At 39.4% G+C, this 12,507-nt stretch overlaps 1 protein-coding gene across 1 annotated transcript in view; it reads left to right on the top strand.

The window, feature by feature from the left end:
* Positions 1–12,507, top strand: part of LOC311014760 (epidermal growth factor receptor substrate 15-like 1) — a 139,824-nt gene that overhangs the window by 84,586 nt on the left and 42,731 nt on the right. The window contains exons 19-20 of the mRNA XM_084011552.1: positions 115–220; positions 484–534. Coding sequence (XP_083867678.1) covers positions 115–220; positions 484–534 — 157 coding nt within the window. The remainder of the gene's footprint in view (positions 1–114; positions 221–483; positions 535–12,507) is intronic.

Genomic DNA, 12,507 nt, shown 5'->3' with positions numbered 1-12,507 from the left:
GTCTGAGGCTGAATTCTTGAAAACAGATACAGAAATTAATCCCAATCATTATGTTTTGTGTTTGCTGAGAATGTGTAAAATATGTTTTTGTCCTCATCTTTCTCTTTACCGCAGGAGGATCCATTCAAAGTGAAGCCATCTGTGTTCACTTGCCAGCCTCAGGAGCTCCACAGTGACCCATTTCACTCCGAAGACCCCTTCAAAACAGACCCCTTCAAAGGTTACCCTCCCCCTTTACTTTTGCTATCCCCTGCACAATGTGTTTTTCATTTCCTTGAGTCTCCGTCATTCATTTATTCTGCACTCCTTCCTCACCACCATCTTTTCACATAGTATGTCTCTCTTCCCTGAGCCCACTATGTGTTTACTGCTTTATTTATCTTTAGTTAAATTCTGTTGAGCTTGAGTTGCTCTCTGACTATTTTCAACCTCTCCCCTTGATTTTCCTCCTGCTCTTCCCTCTCTGCTGCATTCCTCTCCTAGGTGACCCTTTCCAAAATGACCCTTTTGCAAAGCAGCCATCGACATCCACAGGTATTTACTTGGGGAAAAGGAGGTCTGATTGTTTGCCTTCAGTCACGCCAACATTTGAAAAAATAACCTGTTCACTTGTTAGGGCAACAAGAAGCTAGTAAGTGGACCTCGAGTTGAGATTATATTGTCACACATAAACGGAACAGTAACAGTGTTGACTGGTGCTGCAGCCATTGACCTTGGTTCAGTGTATATTATGTATAATATTAGTATTTAAGAAATCAATATTTGTCAAAAAATAAATCAATATTTATTTCAGATGTTATGTTATTGCCAAAACATATTATCACTCTTCTTCATCAATCCTCCTTTTGAAATGTGCTTTAAAATATATAATAAACATTTATACCTTCATCTGAGACTTTCAAATATCAGTAATGTTGCTAAAACAAAGTTTAACAAAGCACCTGTGCAATATTCTCCCTCTGAGAATAGAAATAAAATGGTAAATGGCCTCATTTATATAGCGCTTTTGTCCAAAGCGCTTTACAACAATGACTGACATTCACCCATTCATTCACACATTCACACACTGACGGCGGAGTCAATCACACAGGGCGACAACCAGCTCATCAGGAGCAATTAGGGTGAGGTGTCTTGCTCAGGGACACCAGGCACTCAGCTAGGAGGAGCCGGGGATGGAACCGGCAATCTTGCGGTTGCCAGCCAACCCGCTCTTCCTCCTGAGCTAAACCCCCCCGAAATAACCAGCAGAGCTTTCTCAGTCATAGCTCATTCATACAGATAATATATATTATTGTGTTTTGCATGGGTTCTTTCACCAAGGAAAACGATTCAGTTGGTCCACTGAAAAACCAAAACCCTCTACAGATATGAAAGATCCCCACAACTGTGACTTTTGTCACACTTCCCTCTTCAGCAATATTGTGGAGTTTCACTTATCTGCTTAGTAGATGGAGATCAGTCATCACCCTTTTCACACAGCCATGAAACTTTAACTCCTGACCGTACACATCCTGTTTTTCACTTTTTAATCGTTGATCATTAGATTTCCATGGTAATCCAAAGCAGATATCCATTAAAACTTGTATTTTACTGGTTCTATTCCTACTCTTCACCACAAGTGGCTGCCCTCTGCCGCAACACTACCCACATTCAAATGAACTGGAGGACATTTTTGCCACTGCACCTGATTGGTGTGAATACAGCTGACTGTTCTCTGGGTTCATGACCTACAGGGTGCTTCTTATCATAATTATCTCTTATGATAGATTCCATTGAAGAGCACTAACTGACTGACATGTAATGATTGTAATATGTCATAACATAGGTGGTCAATAGTAAAGGGAGATGTAAAGACAGTTTTGTTAATCAAACATGCCATATGAGTGGAGTATCTAAAAAACAATGTGGATGTGTTAAATAAGCCTGAAACAACCTGTCAGCTATAGTGGTACTGTCACTTAAGCCAAGTTCACACTCACTTGTTCAGATATCTACACTTTTCACCATACACAACTTGCTGTCCTGTAATTGCTGTGATTGTACCACTATGTGACTGTAGTCATACACTACAAGATCTTGTGGACAAGTGGAAAATCAGGATTCAAGTTGTGTAGTATCACCAATTTCACCAAAATAGTCTACATGCGACTGTGAGGTCAAAATGCTCAAAAAAATATTTTTTAACTTGTTTCAGTTTTCTATTAAATGTTTTACTCTGGCAAATCAAGGTAAACATATTTCAAAATGTATTTTTATGTGCTAACATAACACATCAGATCCAATTCTGGTTTGTATTCATTCAATCAAACATTACTGTAACCCAACAGCCCAAATAGCTATATATGGTACAGAGTTAACATCTACCAAATCAGCAATTAATGGCACTAGTATATCAGAAGAATTAAGATTCGCTCACAGGTAAGTTTTATAGAAAAAGCTCACTGTATTGGTTGCTTGCAAACATGAAATTAAATAAAATTACACAAAAATAAACATGCAACTGCACAGCAATCAATGTATGTGGTCTCTTTGATATAAAAGTACTCACTGAGATGTGTCAAATGGCCCCAATAAAACAACAAAATTTAAATGTTTGTTTTTCCTTTTTCCTTTTTAACCTATTTAAAGCTAATTTTTAATCTGTTTTATATCTGGTTTTAAATGATTTCAAATCCTGTTTTCATCTTGTTTTACAGTAGCAGAAATCCACTCTGTAAATTCCAGCACCCAAAACACAAGGCAAGACAAAAGACCCGGCCTGAAAGGCCAAAAACAAAAACAAATTATAAATTTACTGTGCATACAATTTAAGTGGAAATAACAAACTGTTATTAAATACTATTTTATGACTCCTTACTTTGTCTCTTAACTCTAGAGTAAACAAACCATAAACATGGAAATAATTAAAAATAATTTCAAAACATTTCTCTTCCTATACAAGAAAATATTGCAATATGAATAAATTGCTCCGACAGAACATCTAATTCTCCTTCAAAATTTACCGCAGCATGTATAGGAAACACACACGCCGAGTATAAAGGACCAAGGTACGCTTGAACCGTCTATTTTTCTTGTACAATTGACAAAGGCAGAAACCAGAAACGGGTTATTTTTTCGTTTTTTCAATTTTGGTCAAAAAAACAAAAACAGGAATTCAATTCAATTTTTCTTTTTTTTAAATTTTGACAGAGAAGAACAAAAACAAGAATTCAGCTGGATTTCGTGTTTCACTGTACTTAATGAAAAACAAATATACCACCCAATGTTTCCTTTTCATTGGTGGGTGGGTCCTCTTCTATGGAGTGAGAATCATGCCAAAACCTCACACACACACACAAAAAGTGTTTTACTCACCCAACGATTCACAAACAAACTCAGTGTGGTTTGCAAATACAAAACATCAGTCACAAACTAATGCATTTTGTTTTGCAAATAAGAAACGTGCCTATCAAATAAATACATAATGCTTCAGAAACAAATACAGTATGTTTTACACATATAAAGAAACACATTTCTTCAATTACAAAAAAATATCCTTCAAGTACAAACTAAAATCTTTCAAGTACAAAAAAAAATCCTTCAAGTACGAAACAAAATTCTACAAGTACGAAACAAAATTCTACAAGTAAGGAAAAACTTTCACGTGACTTTTGGCCCTAATTTCCCGCCTTGCTGATCCACAAGCAAATGCCAGTAACGCACTCCACAACAGCAGGTGGTGCTGTTGAGTAAATTTAAGGCCACCAGGACAATCCCCCCTAGTGTTCGAAATGCCATAGCCTACTAACGTACTGCCTACTACATAGGCTACTCAACGTGTATGTACTGCATACTGCCTACTAAATGAACGTATGAGTATGCTGTTACCCTTGGACTGTTCACATGGAAGTCTCATACTACATTTTTTTTTTTTTTTACTTTATTTGCATCTCGTCATCTTCTCTCACGTAACTGAATCGATTTTGTAGCGGTTCTAGATCCCTTTTAATGGAAATTGCTTATCAAAATATAAAGCATGATTATTATTACACTTAATTAAATATTTCTAAATATTTTTTAAGTCAAATTACTATTGTCAAATGTTTTCTACAGTGTATCAAATATGCGCGCTCCCACGCTTTCCCTCTTTCTTCCTCTTACCCGAGTAGCTGCTTCACTCACCATCGATCGTGACTATTAAGCAGCTTTTATCGATCATTAATCGTTCATATTATACCTCTGACCACGGAACACCAGCACCTTCACCGCGGAGACGACGGAGGAAATCGACTTGTCGGAGGAGCTACATTATTCACACGTACATTTGGATTTCCCTCTGAAGTAAGTAATATCACTTATCTGGTTTGAATAAGTTCCTTTATTATTTGATCATCAATAAACAGGCATATGATGCATAAACAAAATCAACAGACATGTCAGCTAATATAAGTTGTTTTAATAATATCATGTTTGAGTTTGGTGGGGGAAAAAAACAAGTAGTGGGCTATTAGTGAATAATTTATTCGACAAATAATCCATGTTATATATACAGGTTGCAATAGAAGAAATAAGTACTGTTTTTCAAGAAATTAATTGGAAAACATTCAGAATAAATGTAATATCTGATGTTTTCTGTTACAGGTTGGTGTCAGACGGCCGTACTGCAGGTCAATCCTCATGTTCCCCTGCTGGGCCTCTACTTTGGGGAACGGGATTTAAGGAAGGACCTTTCAAGGCATTCCATGGAGAACCTCGTCCACTGCTTACTAACAGAACAGACGGGTTCCATGTCCATAGTTCCAAGGTGGCGACAAAGCCAACAAGCCACTCCAGCAGTCCTGGGACATCCTCAGAGGCTCCAGCAGTCCTGGGACATCCTCAGAGGGTCGTAGCTGCAGTGTCTGCTCCAAATGTCCAGATCCCTGTGTTGCAGGAACATGATAATTGTTGAGGTTTTATTTTTGTTCATCAGTGGTGCAGTTTATAAGTAAAACCACATGGTATAAGTTCTTACAGTCAAATGTTTCCTGTTAAATGTTTTACGAATATATCTGATGTTCTGTACAAATCTAAATAATAAATATCTGAATATATATTATTGTTGACTCGTGTTTTAGGCCTGCAGGTCTATTTCCCTCCTGCTCTGGAGGAGAGACCCTGCTGCAGTGGTTGGCATCATGGCTGAGGAGATGGGGTGTAGAGGGGTAATAGCAGGTCTTTGCTCCATCTCCTCATCCATGACAACAAACACTTCCAGTGTGCAGCAGTGACCTCTCCTCCCTCAGTGCTGACACCTTCAGTTCCTTTAAACAACGTATACAAACACTTCTCATAATCATGATTCAGCTATTCACTATTCACCACTAGTTATATATTATAAAATGTGCTGTAATACTGTACCACATGGGATAAACTTAATGGACTCTGATGTTTTAACACGTAGATATTACCCAGCACTGACTTTGCCCGATTATTCATAAGAAAGACAGCATCATCTTGTTTCTTTTATGCTTCACATAAAGAATGTCGTGTACAACACTTTAAACTGCTTCCAACTCACCTTGTATTTCTGCTTGAGGGTCTCTGTTACGACTGATAACGACGGTAAGTGTAACCCGTTTGTAGTTCCAGTACATAACCTAATGTAGGAAAAGAACCAAGAGAAAGGAAACACAGAGCTGGCTGGTGTACAGAGGTGAACGAGAGGCTCGGCTGTGCTCACCGGTTTGATGGTGGTTCCTCGGTACCTGTCCGTCGACAGTTCCGAATAGCCCGCGCTGCGCTCTCCTGAGCGGACCAGCTCAAGCGGGTTGTCAGAGATGAATGTTCATTGGTGGGTGAGAGAAGGAGGAGGAGGCCCCGTGGAAACCGGTGAATGGGGTCCTAGCGCCCTAGACCCCAGCTACCTGACTATCTCAATCGTAATGAGGACGCTTCAGGGTAGGTCGGGTTCAGCAGCTATTAGCGGGGTGTTGCTCACGGACGTCAGTCTGGTGTGTGTAGTTCAGTCCCCTCTCGCGGCGTCTCCCAGGTGGGCTTGATAAACAATTACCGCGGTGACGCCAACCGACTGCGCCGGAGGTGACGTTCACAGTAACCATGGTGACAGCTGCGCATCACATGTCCACACAACCAGCTCCGAACAAACAAGGAAATAGAAAAGACAAGGACCTAATCCTGCCCGTAACAGTCTCCCACTTCTTCTTAGCTCATCCGGCTCCACCTTCCCTCCATCCCTGTTCTTTAAGAAACATCCTATAGGAAGAACAGCACATAGAAAAGTGTTACAGCTCATTGATGATTTATTGCTGTTCAACAGAACGTTTCAGGTAGACATCTCAGGAGAGCAGGACATCTCCTGTCTATATACGCTGGTGTTCAACCTTATATCATTGAGTAGCTAAATATGCAACAGTAGTACGTAAATGGAGCCCTGCATATGAGAATTACAACATTTAATAACTAGAAAATTCTTGAAAAACTGTCCCTGAAAGGGACGCGCATCAGCAGTTTTGCATGAATTTACCTCCAAAATGGCTCCGTCTCGTAACGTTACATTATTATCACATAGCGTGGTGAATGTGCAGGTCACACCTTGTCCACAAAAGCGTTTTGGAGTTGTTGGATTGTGTATTTGATGAGTTTGATAAGTTTGATACATGTCACCGAGCTCAGCTGTCACTCAATTACTCAGTACTATTGAGACTCAAGTACTGAGTACTACCGAGTACTACTGAGACTCAAGTACTGAGAACTACTAGGTACTATGTACTGCCAAACAGTTGAGTGCTTCTCGATTGGGAGAAAAACAGACACCAAGCTCATCTGTCACTCAAGTACTACCGAGTACTACCGAGTACTACCGAGTACTACTGATGCTCAAGTACTGAGAACTACTAGGTACTATGTACTGTCAAACTGTTCATGGTCATTGAACAGTGATTGATCAAAAACTATATGACCTATTGAAACGTGGATTGACACACCAGGACACAAGACTTGTGTCTACATTTTAGAGTTTAAATGGAGTTTCTAGGTGAAAGTATGCCTGAGCAGCAGACGTTTGAAAAACTACAATGACTGTTCCTTTTTTTTTCGCTCGTCCCATTCATTTCAATGGGAAAATTTTGGTGGTTTTCGTGTTCGGCTAAGAAAAGCAATAGCACGCCGATTCCGATCGAACCGCATGTTTTGATATATAATTTGTCCTACAACTCTTAAACCTGTAGGAGTTTTAGGCAATCGAAATTTGTCCGAAAGATGAAAGAAAACTAGGAATAAATCCACTGAATAACAATAGTGCTCGGTGCGATTGCACCGTGGCCCTAATAACACATTTTCGTACATGAAGCCTCTCATAGCAGCATTCCTCCTTCCGGTGAACTTCTCATCGTTCCCTCCACCGAATGAAGCGCTCGGTGTCTGCATTCGTCCCTTTAACGAACAACGATGCACCGCGTTATTAATCACTGTTAGTTAATATATAACCACGTTTTAACATAAGCACTATATTCGCTTACGCTCGCTAACCTCTATGGTAAATTACCGTCAGTAGGCTAGCCGGCTAGCAGGACCGTCGATTCTTAACGTTAACGTACAATTCCAACAACAATGAAGTAACGTTCATTATCAATACGATTTAAAAGTCAGCTGAAAACATAAAAATCGTGTTACAGTATACTTACATGTGTACGCAATTTGTGTCGGGCTGTCGCCAGAATCACCGCATTCGTCCGCCATTATCCAAAAAGTTTCAGAAGTCAGACGGGCTGCGATGCATTTTTGGAAAAGTTCAGTAGATCTAGCAAGGTCCGCTGTATACTCAGAAATTCTTGCCAATGCAGTATACATCCAAGCATTTCACGTACACAAATTCACATACTACTAGGCTTATTCAGGATGGTCTTGGCTTGACTTGACTTGACTTATCATGCCGACGAGAGCTGCAGGTGTCTGAGGGGGCGGGCTCTAAAAGAGACCGTACCCAAACGCCGTCAAGTCGGACAACAAAGTCAACGTGACTATGGTGCTCAAGCGATAGAACACAGCAGCAAACCAAAGAGGATATGTTATATATATATATAACTTGAGATCAACCCATGACATCAAAGCGACCAAAATAAAAAGGCAAATGATTTCACCACAAGGTGGCCGCCAAGTGCGGACCTGAACACACGTCATTGAACTTTTAACCAATGAGAACCATTACGCTGTAGTGGAGGTGTGGACAAGCCGGTTGCAGCCGCCATAGACCGCGCTGCAAGAAGCGGCTCTTAAAAACTTGTTCCCGCGATGTTTTGGGTCACGTGATATGGTCGCGACCCTGTGACGTCTTTGCAGTCGGCTGCTAAGTCGGACACAATTCTAGCCATCATGCATTGCTTTCAACCCACAATACATCACGTTAGGTAGCGTGCTGCAGGTGGCTACATCAAGTCGAATTCCCCTATTGTATGTAGACGCACTACGTACTCAAATATATGTCACATTTTAGTACGAGTAGGACGTTAGTATGGCATTTCGAACACTTGGCGGCCTTCAATAAAGATTTGGGGGGGGGGGGGGGGGGGGGGATTGTCCTGGCGGCCTTAAATTGACTCAACAGCACCACCTGCGGAGTGGAGTGCGTTACTGGCATTTGCTTGTGGATCAGCAAGGTTTGTTCCGTACATACTACTTTTTTTGTACTTTTTTTTTTTTAAAGATTATTTTTTATGGCTAGAGTGCCATGCAAGCCTTTTTATTGTTTTATGCAGAGAGAGACAGTGTGGAAAGGGGAGATAGAGGGGGAAGACATGCGCGAAAGAGATCGCCAGGCCGGGAGCCGAACCCCTGATCTCCGCGCCGAGGCCGAGCCTCCGTACATGGGGCGGCTGCCTTATACACTGCGCCAATGACCGCCCTGCTTTTTTTTGTACTTTAAAGATTTTAGTTTGTACTTGGAAGATATTTTTGTACTTGGAGGATTTCTTTTTGTACTTGAACGATTTTAGTTTGTACTTGCAGAATTTTTTTTTGTACTTGAAGTAACATACTGTATTTGTTTCTGAAGCATGATGTATTTTTATTTATTTTTTGATAGGCACATTTCTTATTTGCAAAACAAAATGCATTAGTTTGTGACTGATGTTTTGTATTTGCAAACCACACTGAGTTTGTTTGTGAATCGTTGGGTGTGAGTAAAACACTTTTTGTGTGTGTGTGAGGTTTTGGCATGATTCTCAATCCATATATGTGCCCCCTTGCTTCTGATTGGCTATGTTTGCGCTATATTCTTCAAAATAAAAGTACTACCTCTTTGCCTTCAGACATTGCAATGTCGACACTAAGATAGATGGACAGATAAACAGACAGATAGACAGACAGACAGACAGATAGATAGATGATAGACAGACAGACAGACAGACAGACAGACAGACAAACAAACAGATAGATAGATAGACAGACAGACAGACAGACAGACAGACAGATATATATATATATATATATATATATATATATATATATATATATATATTATAGATAGATAGATAACTGACCATACGTGTACAACTGTCAGCCATGATGCCGTTTATCATATTTAATAATTACTTATTATTATGCTCTTATTGAGAGGTGCCGCACATAATTATTGACCTACAATGACAATGTTTCTCATATCAGATGAACGCTCTGTCTTTCATTTCATTTAGTTTATCTGTATTGTTGTCTGTAATTGATTTGAAGTGATCTATATGGTCTGTTGTGCCAGTCGTGTCTATTGATGCTGATATCTGTTTGATGTTACTGACTGTTGAATTGAGCTACTCACCTACTGTACTGACAGCAAATCCCACCGACTTCAGATGTGTGGTCATTAATACTTAATGGTTTATTGATTTTCAAATCATCTGTTGGTGTGTGGTTAAAAAGGAATGCAACACAGTTTTATTGCATAATGCCTTCTCATGTGTAGCTGAGTAATTACAAAAAATGACCAGCAGGTGTCGCCCCGTGAGAACCTCCTGATCAATAGGTTTGGTGAAACTCATTTTGCTCAAATAGAATTGTGGCTATATTGAGAGCTAGACAGAAAAAAATACATCTATAGATATAGATAGATATTTTTGCAGGGACAGTGAGCAACATATGAAGTGTCAACTATTACACAGTAGATCTGTTTGCAACATCTCATTCAGATAGTAGCCTATCAGCTGTGATCATGTGGAGTCACTTGATCACTGGCAAAACATATTTCTGTCAGCAAGATTTGTTTGTTTTGTCAAATTTAGAGATAATTAATGGAGTTTTGAAAAAACGGAGATTCACTTTCCAAACGAATTCTTTCCATGTAGGGCTGCTGGTCAGTTTATGCCCATTTTCACATACTTGTTCCCACATTTGATCTTGATCTCTCTTCTCCTTTATTCCAAGAGAGCTCCCCATTACAGTTGTCTGTAGTAATTTATATAAATGTGATACAATTTTTTTACCATCCCCTTTCTTCGTGGTCTTGATGAAGAAAAGTTCTAGATCAGAAGGCTGTAATGTAAGAGATTGCCATTCTTTATGTGATGTCAGATAACTTCTCAATTGCAAAAACCTGTAGAAATCTGTGGATATCAAACCAAATTTTTCCTGCAAATGGTTAAATGGCTTCAGGATTTCACCGTCAAATAAGTCATCAATAAAAATAAGGCCCTTATTTTCTCAGTCTTTAAATCTTGGATCAAAATATCTAGGTTTAAAGTCTATTATCTCGGAAATTTTCATTGCCCTAGATATGGACTGAGGTGCCTTTATTTTTTTTCTTACAGAGTTTAAAACTTTACGTGTGCATTTCATCCAGATGTTTGAAATTGTATTCTTTGTCCATATCTCATTTGAGGAGAATGGTAGTGATTGTAATGAAACTCCAGGACATGAGTTTTGCTCTAAAGATAGCCAAGTTGTTTCTTCATTTTGCTTTAACCATTCTACTGCCCCGTGCAATTGTGCAGCCCAGTAATGCAATTTAAAGTTTGGTACATTTAGACCACCACATGCTTTACTGCTGGCCAAGTGTGTAAATTTGATTCTGGGTTTCTTTTTTTGCCAAATAAAGGAAGAAAACATTTTTTCTAACTTTTTGAATTTAGTTGCAGAAATCCAAATAGGAAGTGATCGAAACATAACAATCTGGGCAGAATATTCATTCTGAATGTCTCAATCCTACCAAAAAAAGCAATATTTCCCATCTTTCTAGGTCCTTTCGTATTTGTTCTATTAATTTTCCATAATTTAGATTGTACAGCTGAGGAGCATCTGAAGAAATAGTTATTCCCAAGTATCGAAATCCCTGAGGTGACCAGTTAAATTTAACCTTATCAGATAGTTCTGGTGGCCAGCATCCGTTCAGCATCATGGCTTCAGATTTCGCTTCATTAACTTCATAGCCTGAGGCCTCACCAAAGTCTTTAAAAAGTTTTAAAAGTTCAGGTATAGAGGTGCTGGGATCCCTAATGTATAAAATGACATCATCTGCGTATAATGATAATTTCTGCTCTTTTGTCTTATCTGGTATACCAAGAATCAATGGGTTATTTCTAATTAGTTCTGCTAAGGGTTCGATACTTATAGCGAACAGTATTGGAGATAGGCAACAACCTTGGCGTGTTCCTCTTTTTAATGGAAAGCTATCCGAAATCTGACCATTAACACGAACTCTGGAAGTGGGATTTTTATATAGGACTTTGAACCACTCGATAAGTATTTCATCAAAGCCCATTTTACTTAACACATGCTCCAGAAATAGCCAGTCTACCCGATCAAATGCCTTCTCGGCATCGAGACCGAGAAGCATTGATGGGTAAGACTGTGATCGGGCGGTTGACATTATATTAAGCGTGCGCCTATTGTTGTTTATTCCCAGTCTTCCAGGTATAAATCCCGTCTGATCTGGGTTAATCAGCTTATTAATGATCTTCTGGAGTCTTTTTGCTATTAAAGCGCTCAGTATCTTAACATCATTGCATAACAAACTTATTGGTCTGTATGAGGCATACTGTACGGGATCTTTCCCTTCTTTGTGTATGACAGAGATGACTGCATCCCCTCATGTTCTAGGTGGGTCTCTAGCATTCAGCGCATAGTTGTATACTCTGTGTAGAAGGGGAATGATCTCGGGAAACCCGTCCGGGCCTGGCGATTTGTTGTTTTTGAGCTTTTTAATGGTGTTTTTTATTTCCTCTTCAGTGATAGTTTCCACTATAATTTTAGATTCGTTTTGGTCCAGTTTGATTAGGTTAAGTTGTTGGAGAAACTGCTTAATTTTTTCTGATTTATTGGGGGAGGTTGTTGAGTCATATAGTTGTTTATAATACTTAGAAAAAGAGTTGGCTATTGCTTTGGGATGAGACACCAAGTTTTTAGAATTTGGGCATGTGATCTTTTCTATTGTTCGGCTTGCTTGTGCTTTTCTTAACTGGAAAGCCAGTAGCCTACTTGCTTTGTTCCCTTGTTCATAACATTTTTGATTAGTGAAGCGTAAGGCCCCCTCTGCTTTGTATG

The sequence above is a fragment of the Eutrigla gurnardus genome (genome assembly GCF_963514095.1).
Source record: "Eutrigla gurnardus genome assembly, chromosome: 6".
NCBI lineage: Eukaryota > Metazoa > Chordata > Actinopteri > Perciformes > Triglidae > Eutrigla > Eutrigla gurnardus.
This window is presented reverse-complemented; position numbering and strand designations above follow the sequence as displayed.